This window comes from Athene noctua, chromosome 3 (genome assembly GCF_965140245.1).
Source record: "Athene noctua chromosome 3, bAthNoc1.hap1.1, whole genome shotgun sequence".
In the NCBI taxonomy this organism is placed as follows: Eukaryota; Metazoa; Chordata; class Aves; order Strigiformes; family Strigidae; genus Athene; species Athene noctua.
The window spans coordinates 27055646-27076140 of record NC_134039.1 but is presented as its reverse complement, the minus strand read 5'-3'; the positions used below and the strand labels follow the sequence as shown (position 1 = coordinate 27076140).

At 44.2% G+C, this 20495-nt stretch overlaps 1 protein-coding gene across 1 annotated transcript in view; it reads left to right on the top strand.

The window, feature by feature from the left end:
* Positions 1-20495, top strand: part of SYN3 (synapsin III) — a 210696-nt gene that overhangs the window by 173047 nt on the left and 17154 nt on the right. Inside the window, exons 7-10 of the mRNA XM_074902388.1 lie at positions 5710-5852; positions 9660-9734; positions 13068-13170; positions 18849-18983. Of these exons, the coding sequence (XP_074758489.1) occupies positions 5710-5852; positions 9660-9734; positions 13068-13170; positions 18849-18983 (456 nt within the window). The remainder of the gene's footprint in view (positions 1-5709; positions 5853-9659; positions 9735-13067; positions 13171-18848; positions 18984-20495) is intronic.

Below are 20495 nucleotides of genomic sequence, written 5' to 3'. Positions count from 1 at the left end.
AGAATTGATTGGGGGGTCTCTGTGGAATAGGGTGAGCACTACAAAGAGAAAGGAATAACACTTCTTCCTGACTCCAGATCTCATAATGCCAGAGCCCATGGAAAAGAATAAAGCTCTGAGTGTGTTAATATCTGCCATTTGTATGCTAACATGACCCTAAAGTGCCCTAGGAACAGAGCCCAGCACTGCTAATTCACTCAAAGAGCCTCTTCACCTCTTCCTGATCAGATCATGAGAAGGAAACTACTGCCAGATCTGCAAAGAGAGGAAAAGCAGTATCTATTCATGCAGCTTTATATATATTTATATTAATTATATATATACATATATATATATTGCTGCTCATAATTTATTTTTAGACCTCTCTAATTAGGCCATTTTAAGAGCCACCTCCTGTCCCCTCCTGCCCCATAATTATGAAAACACCTCCCCACTACAAACCCTGGCTCAGATGAATTTATTACATTGTAGAAGATAAACTTGTTCATAATAATGTGGTCAGAGTTATTTTCTCTCTTACTGGATGGGAAAGACTTCTCTACTTCTTTTTTTTTTTTTTTTCTTTTCTCCTGCTATAAATATAATACAAACTAAACAGAGCCACTCTGTAAGGTAAAAATACTGCAAGCTTTTTATCAGGAAGGACAGCTCATCACCTTGTCTCTCTCGGGACTGGAAATAGAATGTTCCAAAAGAGAGCTTTGAAAATCCAGTGTGCTAAAGAGGAAAGGAAGGGGAAAGGTTTACCTTGATTTGTCAAGAAACAAATATTTTCTTTTACAGAGGACAAATAATGACTTGACATGTAACATTCATGACAGAGCAGCCCAATCACTGTGTTCTCACTGACTCATGAGCAAGGAGGTACCACCCATCTTGAAAATAGCAAAAGCATCCACATTTCTTGTACATCAGTCTGAAAGCTTTTCCTGGACACAGAAAAGGGTGACTGATCCAGGGCACCGGGGACCAGAGCTGCCAAGACCTGGAGCTGAGAGAAGCTCTTCATTAGGAAGTTAGTAGGGATTATAAGGTTTAATGCATTAAAGGCAGCATAACATCTGGAGAACTTTAGTGTGAGGATAATAAGGAAATGAAGACTCCTTTGTGCCTTCTATTATTTTGAGGTGGGTCAAAGTTAGGCCTAAACTGAATGTGTGCCAGTTGGATCAGGTATTTTCTGAGAAGGGGAGTATAATCTGGGGTAGAGGGAAGGACAGGGAAGGAAACCCTTTGTGTAGAGCCATTGCTGAAGACCCGCTGTCCCAAAATGGTAAAGTCACTACAGAAAGGCTAAGTGCAGGTCAAGATGGATGAAAAATCACAAGCTTTGTGTGGCCACACCAGTTCTTCTTGAGGAAAACACTCATACCATGCACTTCCACAAGCCTACCAAGACTCAGTTAAACATCCCGGTGCCAAGCTCAGCCCTGGCTCAGCCTTGGACACTTAACCTTCCAGCTGAACCTGCCTCTAACCCCAGTTTGGACACAAAAACTGCTTCTGCAAGCCATCTCCAAAGTGGTATGAGTTTAACCTGTAAGGCAGAGTTAAAACTGGATGACACTCAGAAAGGCAAGGCTAGGGCAGCCCTAGCAGACTACTATAATTACGCTACTTTGGCTGACTATTTTTTCATGTGGCCATGTATCTAATGAAGGCAAAAGGGGACTGTGATGCAATACCTTGCACTGCTTAGGTTAAAGATGAGAGAGGAGTGCCATAGCCCTGGGGCCCTGGTGTTCAGAAACATCTGGGATATACAAGAGGCACTAGAATTGTGAACTATGAGACAGAGGAAGCAGAAATTTCTACCTAGGTCCCTCACTGCAGGACCCTGTGCTCACACAGATCTCAGGGGTGGCTCAGATTGCCCGGGAAATATCTACAGTATGGTTTTAACAATGCCAGGATCCACCTTCCAAAATCCTGTGTTGTAGAAAGGCCTCAAAAGGTTCACAGCAGGGATGGAGCAGAAGTGTTTCTTCCCGATCTGTCCCTCAGACTGCTCTCCAGATAAAGGCAGGAAGATCAGAGCCTCTCGGGCAGGTGGAGGACAGGAACCAGCACCAGTTGCACATCATGTAGTATCAGCCTCTGAGATGCCACCCCAGGGCAAAGGAACAGTCACATCTATGTGAGCATGTGCCCAGGGATCCAGTCAGACTCTCCAGTGCAGCAGCAGGGAGTGTGCTAAGGCATGGCTGGTGCCTGGGTTAGAGAAGAGACCCAGAAGGGAAACGGAGACTGTCCCAGGGAACTTTCTTACTCAGAAAAGGCATTTGTCAACACACTGGCCCAAACTCTTCACACCAGGTCACTAAAATGCTACAGCAAACAGCAGCTGATGGCTCCAGAATGAGTCTATTGCTGCTCAAACAGCCAGCACAGCTAAGCAAACAGGCCACCAGGGCAGGGGCTGTGTTTGCACTTGCTGTTTGCACTCCTCTACACAGCTAATGGGATATTGCATTTATCCTAAGAAGGTTGTGAAAAAAGAAGAGCGAGGAAGAAAAACAGCTTTCTGTTGATCTCTTTCCAACATCTTTTCTCAGTTTCATGCATTGGCCAACCTGCTATTTTAGAAGACAGATTTATCCCTTATTAGGTAAATTAGTAACTGTTTGCTCTAGAATGATTTTTAATAGACCCTCTTAAATAATGCCCTTTGGTGTCACACTACATCCACCCTGGCTTTGGTTATCTCTGAGGTTTTTTCTCTTATTAGGAGAATGGATATTTTATTGACACATAAAAGGATTACGAGGCAGGAGGATATTAATTATACAAAATTTAGAAGTAGAAAGCTAATAAAATGGTGGACTTGATAGGTAAGGCAGGAAAATAAATCTAATTTGACTGTAACTTGAGTGCTTCCTGTTTATGAAGTAATAACCGTACCCTGGACTAAACTAGCATTAACCCAGGACACAGTTGTTATTTTTTCAATTTTGGCCAGCTCTAACAATTAACAAATGGTGGCTCAGATTTCAGCTTTGGTGTTGTGATTATTTTGATGCCTGATGGGAAATGAGGCTGTGATCTCCTAAAGGGAACCTCTGTGAGATGACTTCTCTGAAAAGTCCATGGAAAGACTCTGGCACAGGCCAGGGAAAATGGCAGAGCTGTTTCCTGAGGACTGTGTAGTGGCATTAGCACTGTGGGAGTCATCTTCGTTTTTAATTTATGTCCTTAGTGAGTTCCCCCCTCTTTATTTACCCAGCCAAAAATCCTCAGGCCCATTGGAGAAAATACCTTCAAGCACTTTCTCTCTCTCCCTATAGGGAGTGGGTGATGGAGAGGAGGAAGAAATGGACCTTTCTTTTCTATAGCATGCTGTATTTTTGAGGAAAATTCCTATTTAATGAGACAAGTATACAGCTCCTTTCTAGCAATAACAATACAGACTAATTCCAATCTGGAGAGGGAAGCAGCATCCCTTCCTCTGGCTCTGGGACAAATGTTCCTGGGCTGGGGATGCAAACGTTTCAGCCAGGGCTCAATGATATCTGTTGCACAAGTGCAGCACTTTGTTTCGGATCCCACAAATGTCCTTGTTCCAAGCAGGTAATTATATAACAGCTTTTGTCTTTTCCCATTGCAAAAGGGGTCCAGGAGAATATGTCATAACACTGTGCATCACCTGTCCATGCAATCCCTCCTGTGATCATCTCATCTGGGTGGGACTCTCTCACTTGATGTCATTCAGCTCAGGGCAGCTCTTATCTGTGCAACAAAAATACCCAGCCCTAACACACACTGCGTTGTTCTTATTTGTCAAGCCGTGCCCAGGATGGAGGCTTCCCCCATGTGACATGCTCCCCACTCCCACTCCTCCTGCTGCCTCCAGGGCATTCCTACCACCTCACCCTGCTCTGCTGCGCCAGGAGCAACCGGCACCACATGCAGTCCCACTCAGACATAGAGGTGAACAACACAGCCCAGAGCAAGGCTGCATCTTCCTGGATGACATGCAGTGGTTGCCTTTACATTTCCCCTTTGTGTTTGTGATTTCCTTTTTTTCTGCCCTCCCACCCCAGAGACGACTGTCGTCTTCCTCTGCTCCTTTTCTCAGCAGTCCCCGAATAGCAACAGCACAGCCCTTACCACAGCAAAAGGGGGGAGTACTAGGGGTATGGGGCGTTCAGCAAAAGGAGAAACAAAGACAAGGTCTTTTTTTTCTTCTTATTCAGGAATCTAGAAATGGTCACGGGTCAAACTAGATGCACTTTTCACCTTCCCCACAACCTGTCTAGTTCTCAAGAGCTTTTCTGCACTAGGATGTGACTGCATCTTTCACTTAAGTTACAGCTGGTTCTTACACAAAACTAAACAGAGTAAAATAGGTTAGCAACAAGCTTGTCCTCTGTTCTCTAGTGAAGATGGCTCCTCTTATGGTTGAAAGCAGATATGTAAACCCACTTGTTTGTTCTTTGCAAAGAAACACCATTGCACACATTTCCTTCAGCTGGCTCCACTGAGATGGAGCTGGCATCACCTTCATTTAACAAACACACTGATGCAACTGGGAAACTCTTCTAGGGCAGAAACCAAACAGCTGTCATGAGCGAGTAGACACTTAGCAAAGCAGGGTTGCAATCCCCAGCTGTGGTCTTGAAGTGTTACTGAATTACAAAGTGGAGGTAATACATAAAGAAAGTCACTCACTTGCTTACCCTTTTCACACAGTGTTGGTCTTTTTTCCACCAATCAACCAACCCTTTCTGCCTCCATCCAGCTCTAAGGAACAAGACTTGCAAGGGTTTCTCTGATGCACCAAACAAGTTTTTGCCTATACCTAAAGGCTGGGGTTGATAGTATGAATGAGGTGAATTTGTCCACTATGTTCTTGTTACCTGCTTGTTCAGTTTTCCTCTCCCAAATCAATGAGTTTTTGTAGAGATATGACCACATGATCAGAACTTCCACTGTTTTGGTCCTTCTTTCTTCCTTTTTTTCTTTTTTTGGGGGGTAAGATATAGAGCATTTCTCATAATGGAATACAAATCTGTGAAAATTCAGCCTTTCACCGCTGCCCTCTCTTTCCCAAGTGCAACTCAAGTCTAACACCTAAGCAGCTGTCCCACACACATGCCCATAGTGTCGCATTCACACAAATCTCCCCAGGAATCACAGACTCCCTGAGAGACAGCCTTTCCCTTCAGAGCTGGCTTCCAGCTAGGAGACCTGCATTGCTTCTCAAAGAAAGTGTGGAGGGAGGTAATGTGAAATCCCAGAGAACTGAAGCCTGGAAGTGGCAGACAACCAGCTCTCTTGTTGATTTCCTGACATTGGTTTCTATTTCCTGACCACCCAAAATACTTCATTCTCGTCCATCCCAACACAGAAAATAGCAATTCCAATTTTTGAATGAAGTAATGCCCCTTAAGAGATCAAATATTTTTTTCTGAAGCATCATAACATCAATGAGCATTATCAAGAGCCATCTGGGCAAAGGTCTAGCTGCCTCCTTAGTGCCAGGTTTACTAGGACTTGTGCATGAGAAAGGAGAAGGTGTTGACTTGCTCTGGGTTGGGTTGTTCTGGGGAACTTCTGTCTTTAAATCACACAATCCCTGTTCTGTTCTCAGCTTCATCTGTGTGGGTTTTAACTGACATTTGCTATTCAGGCATGGAGATGACTTCTGCTCACAACATATTTCTGTTCCTGTTGCTCTTGTCACTTTTTCACTGTATTGTGGCAATCAAGGTCAAAGTTGAGAACCAGCATGACTTCCAGGACATGGCCAGCATAGTAGCCATGGCAAAAACCTATGCCACCACTGAGCCATTCATTGACTCCAAGTACGACATCAGAATCCAGAAAATCGGCAGCAACTACAAGGCTTACATGTGAGTGCATGGCTGTGCTGAAGTGAGACAGGGGGGAGACAGTGCTGTGGATGTGATTCAGTCCGTGTCTGCTCTGTGCAGGAGTAGGAAGCTGACTTAATTTCCTTGAAGAATAGCCCTGCTGTTCTCCTCCCACTTCTGAACCCAGATCCCTCATCTACCGATCATCTTCTCCATTACCATCAGCTCATTGTTTCTGGAAGGTAAATCTCTACATGTTTCTGAGAATCAGTTAGTTCCCACTTAAACAACTGTGCTCTGCCATCACCTATCACCTCTCCCTCCTGTTGTTGAAGGACTCATCTTTCCCAGCGAAATCCTCTGGCTCCCAGTACCCTCTAGTGGGAACTAAGCCCACCCCCTTCCCACATGGGGAAAACGATAAAAAAGATTGAGCAAGCCTGCAATTCATGGAGTCCTACAGCGTCCAACCCATAGCAACACCCCATACCCTCCCCAGCTGGAGATCATGAAACCGCAAGCACACAAGGACACAAGGAGCACACAGCACCGGGTACGAATGGCCTCAGCATGGCCAGCATGCAGGGTTTCTGTGGGAATTTTGCATATGTGCTCCTTAAAGTCTATGAAGGAGAGAAATGAGAAGAGACATTTCTGTGGGTGCCCCAAAGCTCCTCCCTGACCTGTGGGGTAGTGAAGGAGGTGGTATGAAGGCAGTGCTCAACACTGGTATGTTTAAAAATATTAAAAAGCATCGAGTCAAACTTCAGTAGTTGTCAAGCTCAGTTAAAGATGTAACCATGTGATTCGGTAAGACACTTGTTTCTTCTTACTGCAAACCAGTAGATGAGAAAAGCCAAAGAGCATAGCTTCTCCAGAAGCTCCTTATCCAGCCACAAAATTCTGGACAAGTAGACAGCTCCAGCAGTACATTCTTCAAGTTGCTAGATAAATTTTATATGTTATGTAACACCCACAACACTGTGAGTTTTGGATCCATGTTTACAAACACCCAGGACATAGTTCTGGCAAAACATAGTTAAATAAGATAATCCAATGTATACAATCACATTTTTTTCAGCTATAGCTGCCTAAAATTCCCAGTTGGATTCCTAGCACAGAGGTATTTAAGTAAACTAGATAATGACTGAGTCACATTCAGCTACTTCATGTGAACTCAATGAGCGAAAATTTGTTTTAAATCTGATCAGATCAACAATAGCACGGTTGTCTAATATTACATTAACATCTCAGGGAGTCTGGCTTAAATTGGCCAAAGAAAGGAAGGTTTAAAATATAAATTAAAATTCTCTATTCCTGCCAACCTATCCAGCCTTGGCTCCAGAGCCTGCTCCCAGCCTGCCTCTAAATGAAACAAAGGCCCAGTTAGCCTGACCATATCCTCTCCCCATTTATTATTTGCACTCACCATGTGCTCATCCAGACAGGGATCAGAAATAATACCAGATGATTGAGGAAAGAAAGCAGTCACACTGATAGCTAATCCCACTTGGGAATATAGCTGCGCAAACAATTGTTTGCTAAATGAAGAATGTTTTCATATGAAAACAGACATGAATGAGAAACACCTTAATGAGAAATGAAGCTTATTAGCAAAAAAAGCAAACAGCAAAATTCACCTAGGGTCTTGCTAACCCAGAAGGTTGACTTATACCAAGAGAGCCATTTAGGGACATGAGCTTGGGAGAGCAGTATAGTCAGTCCCATCAGGGGCTGTTCCTTCTGTCCCATCATCAGACAGAATAGGTTATTTCTATGGTATAAATAAGTCCCTACTATGTCCAAGGACAGAGGTAAAAGCACTCAAAATAGGAGAGCTCTCACTGGTGTCTCAAATAGAAGACTCAAAAACATTAGTCAAGCTAGCAAATCTCAGTCTTAAAGGCAGTTACTGCATCTGCAGTAGCGTCATACCAAGTGAATTGCTTTGATATGTGAGCCATGGAATCTATCCAGTATTTTTATACCTTCACCCACACATATAGATTTTAAAAGTCCCTTTTCTGCTGAGAAAAGATTGTGTACCAAAATTCTCCAGAATATGTTTACTTTGAACCAAGCATCTGCCAGAGGGAGGATGCTGCAGGATGACTCATGCATTCCTCCCCACCCCAGATGGTCAGTGCACTTCCTTCCAGCTTGTGACCCAAGGCTTGAGTTCAGTTTCCCATTGACTTCAGTGCAGTGACTCCAGATTTACACTACTATCAGACACCTACTTAGCCCATGCCGTGCACCAGTCTCAAAACAGCAAATAAGCAGTATGTGATACATGCCTAAAATTTCACCAAATTGATTTGATTTGATTTGATTACGGTACAAATGTATTGTAATAATGGTGAAAACACGAATACTGCTCACACAGCAGGGGAAATCAGAGTAGAAATTATGCTTCCACCCTCACCCCAAAGGGGGAGAAACAGAGGGTTCATTTATAGTTAAGACTCCATTCCACCTATTGTTAGTTGTGCAGTGCCATTGTTGGGTTCAGTGGGATTGATGTCGATTATGTATAATCTGACTGACCTGTTTGTACCCCCAGCACTCACCCATGTACTGACCCTTTTGTATCAAATACAATTTGATTATTGGTTCATCTTTATGCTGGCTGTGTCCTTTATGCTAGGCCTAATAATTGACAAAACAGACTCGTGCAATCTTCACTTTGAACAAAGTCAGTAGCTGCTGACTTTCAGGGGTGGGATATTCCTTGCCACCAGCTCTTAGTAAGAAGTTAATGTCCTTTCCTTTCTAGTTTCATGAGTGTAATTTCTGATCTTGTCACCTCAAGTGCAGTTCAGTGTGCTCTTCATGGGTTACACTAACTGTGTCTAAACTAGAGCTACTTTTAGACTGAAATGGTCCAGCTTGGAGATGGTGAGTACAGCCCATGGTGGACACCAACAGCCCATGAGCTGCTAGTCTATCCACTAGGCAATGGTAAAGGTGTCTTGGTCACAGATCTGCTTGGTCAACTGATCCCTAAAAGCTTGGTGTCCTTTAAGATACTGACTGTACACTTTTGCGGCCCTGTGGGGGGTTGACCCTGACTGGACACCAGGTGCCCACCAAAGCTGCTTTATCACTCCCCCTTCTCAGCTGGACAGGGGAGAGAAAATATAATGAAAGGCTTGTGGGTTGAGATAAGGACAGGGAGATCACCGAGTAATTATTGCCATGGGCAAAACAGACTTGAATTAGGGAGAATTAATTTAATTAATTACCAATCAATCAGAGTAGGATAATGAGAAATAAAACCCCTCCCTTCTTCCCAGGCTCAACTTCACTCCTAATTTTCCTCTACCTCCTCTCTCCCAGCAGTGCAAGGGGATGGGGAATGGGGGTTGTGCTCACTTCATCACACACTGTCTCCTTCCTCCTCAGGGGAATGACTCCTCACACTCTTCCCCTGCCCCAGAGTGGGGTCTCTCCCACAGGAGACAGTTCTCCAAAAACTTCTCCAACATGAGTCCTTCCCACAGGCTGCAGTTCTTTACTAACTGCTCCATCATGGATCCCTCCCACGGGGTGCAGTCCTTCAGGAATGGACTCCTCCAGTGTGGATCCCCCACAGGGTCACAAATCTTACCAGCAAACCTGCTCTAGCATGGACGCCTCTCTCCACGGGTCCACAGGTCCTGCCAGGAGCCTGCTCCATATTCTTTATGTTGTTGAGGCAGGATTTGGAAAGGCTTCTGTGAGGAAGAAGCTCACCTCATCCCCTCCTGTACAAGCACTGAGTCACAAATGAAGATTACAGTATGAGGGTGATGGGGCAGGAGTGTATTTTCATGTTCAGGTTATGTTTTTGGTTTGTTTTTCTAGGAGGACATCCATTTCTGGAAACTGGAAGGCAAACACAGGTTCTGCAATGCTAGAACAGATTGCAATGACAGAGAGGTAAGGAAGAGTATTTCAAGACAGTATTAGCTGTTCTTGGGTTAGAAGGGAGGAATTAAATTTCAGATTTTGGTTAACTGAGAGAACTAGTAAGTGAGGTCTCCTGGGAGGCTGGATAAAGGCATTTAAAAGACCAAATGTTTCCTTAAAAATATACTAAGGGCACAAAGGCAAACTGTCCTATTTTGGAGAACAGACTGGAAGTACAGCTAGAGGCCAACATTGCTAAATCATTAGATCTTTAGTTAATGTAGTCACAGGAAACAAGACCAGCATGCTAAGGTCAAGCATATGAGAACAAACATGTAGGGATAAAATCAGAAAGGTCACAGAACAAAACAAGAATTAACAAGAAGTTATTCTAAATACATTATGAATGAGGCACACACAGAAAAGTGTTTTTCTTCTGCTCAACAGAGGGAAAAATCTGTCAGCTGGAATGTTGAAAGCACTTTTTGCATTGATCTCCCAAAAGTGGACACTGTTTTAGCTAAGGTCTTCTCACTGATGAACACAGCAGAAGGAATTGCCTCATGCAGACTAAAATTTGTAGATGATACTTCCATATTTTCAAATCACTGTTATATTTGCTAATATCACAACTGCATTACTTTGTTGACTCATGATAACTGATGCTTTGCTGTAACACCCAAACCCTGTTCTGCAAAACTCCTATCAAGTCACTTGTTCTCCATCCTGTTTAAGCAGATTATCCATAGATTTATTGAATCCATAGATTATGTGTAGGCACTCATCCCTAGTGAATCTAAGATTTTTTTCAGATTATACCTCCAATTTGTCATGAACATGATTAATTCTGACTCTGTCCAGGTTTGGGCACCACATCTGAAGAGAGATAGCAAGGAGCTGGAGAGAGCCCGAAGGACAATAAAGAGAACACTCAGAGAAAATATTACCAACCTATGACAAAAGCATGCAACAACCGCTTGTGTAATTTTCTGTTTTTCAGTTAGCAGACCACTGATAATTTCCCAGTAGAGGTGTGGACTTATGCATGAATCTATGCCTGCAGTGCAGATGTCCACTTCATTAGCTGTCACAGAGCTGGAAGAAGTTGTTGACAAGCTGAACACCACTCTAAAGATGAAAAAAACTTGAAGGACACAAGCTCTTCAAATGTGTAGAAGGCTGCTAGTAGGGCATTAGCCACTCTTTATATTACTAGTACAATACTGTAATGGCCTTAAATTATAGCAGAAAAGGTTCATTTGAAAATTTCCTATATTTTGTAACGGTGAAGATAGCATAGCACAGAAATGGGTTGCCTGGATGCAGTGAGGAATCTCTGTACTCTTTCAAAGCAGATTAAAGAAATGTCTCCTCTTTGGGGTACAAGACTTGTGCAGGTGATCATCTAAGTTCCCTTCTGCACCTTCAGTTGTGTGAAACAGGGAAGCCAAACCAAGCTAAGCCCCAAATCAGATGCTGAAGGTGACTCTGCAAGACCCTAATAGGATGTGGGAACTGAACATTATGCATCCCGGTTGTTTATAACACAGCTGAAGCTAGAGCGATGAAGGGTAGACATTCCCTCATTGCAGTGCTGTAGGTCTAAAACCCAGATTCCCACCAGCCTGACATGCTGCATTTCGAAGGGTCATTTTATAGATGTAGTACCACAATACACCACTCTAGCCTTATCCAGCCATAAATGCAACAAATCCCGTTGAAATCTGAGAGTCATCAGTGTATGCAACAAGTCAGGAGTGTGCTGAAATGCTCTGATAAGTAGGAGAAACCTGAAGTACCTACTGTACTGAACAGTAGCCCAAAGAATTGACATGTTCAGGTAACACTAGGCAAAATGGCAGTAAATTCTCTGCAAATTCTACCCCTGATGCATATGCATAAATAAGCTCTTCTGTCCCATAGCACTGCTACTCCACCCCAGCAGCCCTGACACCTCCCAGTGCTCACCTAGGGCCAGCAACATTGAAGACACGTAGCTACTGGGGTCTCTGACATGGACAATTACCTGAGCCTGGTTGCTGAACCCAGACACCTAGAGATGTCCCTCAGGAAGAGAGGTAGTTCCCATGATGGTGCCCCTGAGTGAGTGGGCCACAGTAGTGCACAAGGTGGGCTCACTGTGCCTCCTGCCTGGCTCACAGGGTCCATAGTTCTTCTTTTCCTTATGTTACTGATTCATCTTCAGGCACTGTCTTCTTCAGGGGAGCTGGGGTGAGCATGCTTTGTCTTCTCATTAGGGATAAGAGAGCACCAGTTGTCACATAAGCCATATTCTTGCTTCTTCCCACAGACATATTGTTCACACAAGTTGATCATTACATTGTCAAGCTATGGGGACTCTGGCTGCCTTCAAGGACACAAACTTGTTCCTTGGCTAGAACAGCTCTTTTCCCAGTTCCTGTAGGGTCTGCAAAATGTTAGGGTTTTCATGGGACTGTCACCTTCCCTCCATTCTCCTCATCTTGTCATAGTCCTGCTTACAAATCTGTTGTTCTGAGATTATTATTTTTATTGAAATGTTCGGGACTGCAGTGCAGCTGCACAGGAACCCTCCTCATTTCTACAAGGCAGGGATGCAGTCCCCCCCATTAATATGCCTCTTGTCATTCTCCTTCCTCCTCTGACACAAGGATAGCTGAGGGGGCATCAGCTCACATTCCTGTCCTGGAACAGCTAGAGAAAAGGGCTGCAGACTGTAGCGCTCTCTAAAAAAACAGTGCCTGGTCCATGTGATGGAACTGCCTGGCTAGGAGCAATGCCCAAGGGATAGAAGGGAGGCAGGACACTCTAAAATATTGAAGTTGAAAGAGTAAATTGTAAAAAGCAGGAGCCGTTGGGTTACAGATAAGGGAGGAGATGGCTACTCGTTGCTAAATTTAGGACTCACTTTCCAATCCTATTCCAGCTCCAATGTGCAGGACATTTTATCAAGAAAAATCTGCCTGCATAATTGAGGTCTTTCAGGCAAAGCCACTAAAAACACTAAGGGACCAACACTACTGGGAGATTAACTGAGCTAAATATCTATAGCTTGGCTAAATGACTGCCAACTGTAGATCTGATGTAAACACCAAGGAGAGAAATAAATGTTTTTAATGTGGCTTAGACAGCAGGATTGAAATAATCTGAAATTAAACTTCAGGCAAGATTCTTTTTCTTTTTTTCTCCATCCCCTGTGCAAGAAAGGGAAACAATGGCCCAGCAAAGCATATGAGGTATGCCTTGTGATAAAAAGGGCTCACGAATCAGTTTGTGCTCCTATGGGCAGTGGGACAGGTGACTGTATTTGGTGGACTACCTAATGACAGTTAATCCTAGACCATGCATCTGTGGTTTCTCCAGGTACAGACTTTGGGCAGACACCTGTGCGGAAATGTTTGGAGGTCTTGATATCTGTGCTGTCAAAGCCGTCCACAGCAAAGATGGAAAAGACTATATCATTGAGGTGAGACCATGGGTAACCTGAATGCAAGTCTCCTTTGCGAAGTGTATCTACAAACATGCTCCCTCAGCATTCACATTGACCAATGTGCTTGTTTACACTTGTGTGCATGGTCCAGCAGTCACTGCTCCTCCATGTCCACCTGTACTCTCCAAGCTGTGGCCCACTGATATGCAAGAAACTGATTTAGAGTCCCAGCTAAATTGGCAGATATGCAGCAAGGTGTCAGGGTTGAAGTGCCTTCATTTCTCAGTGTGGACTGTGAAAGGAAAGGGGAGAGCCACAGACTGCTTGGCCACCCTAGCTTTCCAGCTGATAAATCCCCACATTGCAGAACCTTACCAGCATGGGACAAATGTGAAGCTGCCTTCTTATCGAGCACATAACATGTGTTGCTGGCAGCATCCAAAGTTTGGTGTGTCTCAGTGTCCCAGTGCCATCCTTCCCAGGCTAAGTACTTGCAAAGCCAGTTCATCTCTCATAGCTACTAGTAGGGATCAACAGCATCATGAACGAACATGCTAATATTCAGCCCAACCTGAATTCAGGTGCCAGATGATGCTAGGATATCAATCATGTTAACCTTCCCCCATTACCCACACACATGTCCAGCAAGTGATTCAGTCCATTAAAAATCTCAGTTTCTCTCTGAATGAACCTGTCTTTCTCCAGTCACTTTAAAAGGAACCTCAATAACAAAAATCCTAGGTGCATCTAGTTTAAAAGAGTGAAATAAATGGTGACAGTGTTGCAAAAAGGTCCATAAATAGCAGGAGCAATTGAATTTTTTTTTTTAAAAAAGAAGTGTATTTTCCAAAATCTTTTGCCTGGACAACATTCACTACAATAAGAGATCACAGAGTCTCTTATGTGCAGTGTGGACTATAGACTTCAGTGTTCATAGCTGGAGGGACTGTAGCTCTGAGTGCTAAAGTTCAAAGTGCACCTTCCCAGACCAGGAGGCAGATGTGGGAGTGAAGTAAATAGCACACTTAGGTCATCTTAACAGGGCAGAGAATGAAAATCCAGCCAGAAAATCAAAGTGGAAATTTAAGAGATGCTCTGGGGGACAGAAAATCTGGCAAGTAAGCAGGTGCCTCTGTCACTATGTGACTCAAGGAGGCACAGGATCTGACCTGCTGTAAATTGCATCAACACAGGCCAGCGAGGAAGATGAGCAGAGCCAGCCTATGGTTTCATGCAGGGGTGCTGACACACTGGAAAGCTATGTGTGGGAGAACAGACCCACACACTGAGGGTTGGGATGCTGATGAGAACCACATGAGCCCTCTAAAGACTGCACATTCCTGCATTATATATCTGCTCTCCAGGGAGCAGTGACCTGTCAAAGGCCATGTAATATAATCGTGCTGCCAGCAGCTAAATGCTGGTAAGCCTCCATCTTTCCTGAAGTGATGGGGCCATAGCTGATGGGTCAGCTCCTGTATGCAATTCATGAGCACCTAGAGGAGTATACCCCAGAGCAGGCTCTCTCTGCCATGCAGTTTTCTATCTCTATGCACATGTGGCTGGGAAAGGAAGAGAAAGAAAGCAGTCTTGCTAGAGATGACTGTAAAGACATTTGGACTGTGTCTACACATGGTCAGACGTGAGATGTAGTTTTCATATCCCTGAATCTATTCTTGTACATAAGCCTAATATATGTGCACACATGGCTAATTCTGTGCTTAAGGGTTATATGCTTCTGCTGGGTGTACCTCTGGGTTTTCATATCTGCCCCCCCCATATGTGACTGACTGGATGAAAAGCACATCTATACGCTAACAGCTGTCATCGGCTTGCACACAGAGAGAAATTCACGCTAATACTCCTCTCTCTGAGACCAAGGTAAAAAGCAATGGATCTAATATGACATAAATCAGGAGAAATACAAGAGCTTCAGATGGGTCATGCTGAATTAACCCTGTGGAGAACCTGATTGAACAGGTCTGATGTGCCAACACCTAGCAGGCATTCAGATGCCAGGCTGATGGACATTGTCAGGAAAGGAGCAAAGTAGTGCAATACAAAGAGCAGAACAAAGCCGAACAGGCACCTTTTCTACTTTATGCAGATCTGAGGGACATGCTGACAAGTAATTAATTGCATCCAGTCTGAGGTACTTTTCTTGGTCTGAAACAGATAATTTATTTTGCTTTTTTCTTTTGATAATAGGAGAACAAAGTTATTTGACAGTGTGACAGTTGTATTTTTCTTGGTGAGAAGGAACAGTGTGCTGTGACATTTTATAAGAAAGCACATCTAAATGAGCTGAACAAGTAAGGAATTTACACGATGCAATTGCAGGCAGTAATTAATTTTCACAGTGCAAAGCAGTTCTCCGTGAAAGATTTGCAGAGGTAATGATGGCAGTTCTATGAACTGAGATTTATCACAGTGGTTTGCTGCAAACAGAATCAGATTAAGATAGACGAGTTATCAACACAGCACAATAGTAATCTTGCATCAATGGCATTTGCTGTTACTTGAACTTCACCACCTTTTCTTTTTCCATGGCAAACAGCAGAATCTAGTATGTTTCTGCCCTTCAAAGCACTGGCATGCTTATGTACTCTTTTTGTGGCTCATATTGAAAACTTGTAAGAGATCAGTAGATTTCTTCAAAGTTTCATTTTATTAAAACAGCTGTGAACTTAAAGGTAAATGCTGGTACTTCTCTTCCCTCTGCTTTAAAGAACTTTGTCACTTTAAGGGAATATGCAGCATGAATAATCAGCACTTGATCAGAAGGCCAGGTCCTTAAAACAGTGCAAGTTCAGTAGCACTGTTAGCAGCCAGATTCTTAAAAAAGTTCAGCAGTGTGTATGGTTTAATAATCTCCACCCTCTTTTTTTTTTTTTTTTTTGGTTAATCTAACCCCTTTCCACATCTTTGCTATGCTGAAAAATACGGAGTAGAGGACAAGTAAAATGATCCATGTGATTTATTCTTCCTCCTGGATCAGCTAAGCCCTACCTGCCATACAGATAAACTGTGTTACTAGACATGCTCCTTGATACCCTGCAAGAAGCCCTGCCCATCCCTTCAGCACTGAGACATCATTTCTTTTCATATGTCTAATCATCTGTTTCCTTCCTTCCTTCCTTCCTTCCTTCCTTCCTTCCTTCCTTCCTTCCTTCCTTCCTTCCTTCCTTCCTTCCTTCCTTCCTTCCTTCCTTCCTTCCTTCCTTCCTTCCTTCCTTCCCTAAAAATCACCTAACAGTCTGCTCTTGCACATCAGAGCATGGAATAACAAGTCCAGTCTTCAGGCCTCAGCATCAAATAGGCACAGGGGGAGGACTGGGATGGGGTTTTCCTCAGTCTCTTCTCTGCCCAGCTGCTTTCCACTCCCCCCTCATACACCTTATCAGGCTATAGCAGCTGCATCAGGAGCAGCCACTGACCTTGGGCAGCTACAAAGGCTGGGTTCATGTGTGACGACACCTTCTTGTCTTGCCCAGCTGTCCTGTGATCTCCCCAGGAAGTGATGAGTGCAATCTGTCTGTGATTCACATATTCCTATCAGCTGATGTATTTCAGCATGAGCATTCTTATCTGCTCAGTTCCAGAGCAATTCCTCTTTCACAGAGGACAGACAAGGTGACATCTCCTGCACCTTTTCAGTTCAGTGGCAACCAGCTGTGGCATTTTGAACCACAGAAATCCCTGCCGTTTTCAAAGTCCTTCCTTTACACATGTGATTCCTGTATTTGCAGTCTCCCACAGCTCATGTTCCCCTGCCAGACACAGCAGAACAGCAGATACCTTCAACCCTGGTGCACCTTCACTGGCTCGGGTGGGACCTGCTCCAGGGTTCATTCACCCTGGTACCGTTGTTTTATAAAACAGCATCTTCCCCTTGCTCTCCAGCCACTACCGCCAGAGAAATAGGGGAAAGCAGTCTTTAAGATGGGGAAATGAGGGGTTTGGGGTGTTTTGACCTGAACTGTCTCACAGTGACTCACAGGGAGGGCCGGGCAGTCAGGCTTGGCTGGCCAGCCTGTGAGCAGAGCAGCGGCATCATCTAGTGGCCGAACAGGTCCCTCGCACGAAGCATTGAAGAGAGCTGGGAGACCCCTTTTCTCACACGTGAACTGGAATTGCCACATGAAATGGGAATGCTTTAAAGATGGGAGGGGAGGAAAACCTGAGCAGGAACCTACTGGAGGGACCCCAGGAGCCCCTGGCTAGTGAGACACCGACCGGAACAGGCCACTCCCTGGCACTGCTAGGAAACATCTTTCCCCACCGTTGTTTTGTTTTGTTTTGTTTTGTTTTGTTTTGTTTTGTTTTGTTGTTTTTTTTAACAGAGAAGGAGCAAAGTGGACAATGGAATAAAAAGCCACTTTGTGTATTTAGCTGAGCACTGACATCTAATTTTCTGATCTCTTTCTTTTGCTCCCTGGTTCAAGCAGGCCATGGATATAAACACCAACTCACTCTTCATGCAAACCTCAGTTAAACCTTCCTAGGTTGCTTCTCTAACGTTCACATGAGAGACCTATAGAAATGAATGCAAATTAACAGTTACTCTGCAAGAAGAGACTGGAATACAGACTTGATGAACTCACCTCACTATTTCCCTTACTTTAAATCTTAAAAAAGTGTGCAAAACTTTCCATTTCCAAGTCCACTCTCCAAGAGTGGACTCTTGCAGCCTTGACAGGGTGGAGTGTACTTCTGATTGTTATCTGAGCATGAGTCAGTGACTTTCTTAAGCAATATAACCTTTAACTCTGCATTTCCAGGGGTTTAAAAATATTTGGTTTAAAAATAAAAGCAAATAAAATAAACTCTGCCAACCCTGATATTTTGGTACAATTATTTACTTCAGCTGAATCTTAACTTCATCATAGCACAGTTCTTCCTGTGGGATTTCGCTAATGTTTACGAAGCACTTGATTTATGATGAACTGTTGAAAATTGTGTTTAGGGCTGCTATACAGCTGAGAGTCTGCTGTGCTTTTATTATTATTGTTGTTGTCAGACTGTTTCTTGCCTCAGATGTTCCCCCATCCCTGCTCTCTTGCTTCCCAGATTTCCCCAGCACAGCTGTAGTACTTGCTTGGGAAGCAGTTGTATCACAACAACATCAAGAAGACAAGCAGAGAATAAGTTTACTTTCCTGCATTGGGTGCTGTTGTTTGGGTGACATCCTATTCATTACACATCTGTGATGGCTTTTTTCCTCTCAAGGTGCAGTGATTTGCACTGATTAATCCCAAATGTTTCCTGGTCTCCTCCAGACTCTGTTGCTCCTACCTCCTCAGGCTTCAGTACATGTTGTTTCTCTTCTCTTGTGGCCCTTTCTGCTGCAACGTCAACGCAAATACTGTGGGACAATGCCAAAGACACCTCATCCATCAGAGGCATCTTTGCAGGACATGTCAAGAAGCAAGTTAGTTGATTTAGAAAGCCTCCAGCCACCAGAAGTCCAGGTTTCCAAGTTCTGAAAGGAAGGAAGATAGGGAGTAATGGGAAGTTCATGCCATTTCCTAAAAAAATTTAACCGAAATCACACACCTAGGAAAGTAACGCATGTTTCAGCATGGAGGGGAGTGGTGACTAGAGGTGTTGGCAAGGATGTGGAGACACAAAGTGGGTTAGTGTGAGACGCAAGTTGAAACCGGCATCTGCCACCAGGAAACCTCCTTACTAACTGTTTTTCCCTCCTGTGGCAGGTGATGGACAGCTCGATGCCACTGATTGGGGAGCATGTGGAAGAAGACAGACAGCTTATAGCTGATCTGGTTGTTTCCAAAATGACTCAGCTTGTCATCACTGCTGGATCTATGCCATCACTGCTGAGGCCTTGGGTATGAATGAATAGAAACTTTATGGCCAAGTTGTTTTCCTGAACTTTTCTCTCTTTCTCTCCTTCCTGTGGGTGTCAGGCAGTCAGACATCTCAGAGAGTTGAACAGCCCCACATGGGAGTGTATTGGATAGACTGACTCCTGTTCTTCCAAAGAAGTCTCTCATAGACAATTTGAAGTGGGTCCCCCTAACAAATACTTCTCTCTCCCTTTCTCACCTCCCATATAACTGTGGCATCACACTGGTAGTGTGGACCATGCATCTAGACATTGTGGCTTGCTAAATTCATAGATTCATATTGAAGACAGCTGTTTTAGAGGTACTCATAGTGCCTGACTTCATCTCTGTCTAACACCATCCCTCAGGATAGGTTTCATTCCAGTTTTTGCATCCCTGATGAAAATCTGTGTTTCCCAGAAGAGAAAGTAGGAATGTCCACCAAGAGTTATTTCATTCCTTACTGCAGCCTTTCTTCAAGTTGAGTGGGAGAGTTGATCTGCTCGAGGGTAGGGGGGCTCTGCAGAGAGACCTGGACAGGCTGGAGAGATGGGCTCAGGCCAACTCTAGGAGTTTCAATAAGGCCAAATGCCGGGTGCTGCACTTGGGTCACAACAACCCCCAGCAGCGCTACAGGCTTGGGGAAGAGTGGCTGGAGAGCTGCCAGTCAGAGAAGGACCTGGAGGTATTGATTGACAGCTGGCTGAATATGAGCCAGCAGTGTGCCCAGGTGGCCAAGAAGGCCAATGACATCCTGGCTTGTGTCAGAAATGGTGTGGCCAGCAGGGACAGGGAAGGGATCTTACCCCTGTCCTCGGCACTGGTGAGGCCGCACCTCGATTCCTGTGTTCAGTTTTGGGCCCCTCACTACAAAAGGACATTGAATGACTCGAGTGTGTCCAGAGAAGGGCAACAAAGCTGGTGAAGGTTCTGGAGCACAGGTTGTATGAGGAGTGGCTGAGGGAACTGGGGGTGTTTAGTCTGGAGAAGCCTGAGGGGAGACCTCATCACCCTCTACAGCTGCCTGAAAGGAGGTTGCAGAGAGGTGAGGATGAGTCTCTTTAACCAAGTAACAAGCAACAGGACAAGAGGGAATGGCTTCAAGTTGCACCAGGGAAGGTTTAGACTGGATATTAGGAAGCATTTCTTTACAGAACTGGTTGTTGGGTGTTGGAATGGGCTGCCCAGGGAGGTGGTGGAATCCCCATTCCTGGAGGTGTTCAAGAATTGGGTCGACATAGCACTGAGGGATATGGTGTAGTTGGGAACTGTCACTGCTAGGTTAATGGTTGGAGTAGATGATCTTCAAGGTCTTCTCCAACCTAGATGATTCTGTGATTCTCTGGAGATGCCCTTTACGTCCTTCATCAGGAGGAAGTTTGACTAATACTAAATTCATACAAGAACCTGCCATTTTTGCGTTTAAACTGACCACTTCATGCTTCTCATGTACATCCATTTTGAGTATCAAATGCATCTAATCTTAGTGCCACATTTCCCAGTGGCAGTTCTGTA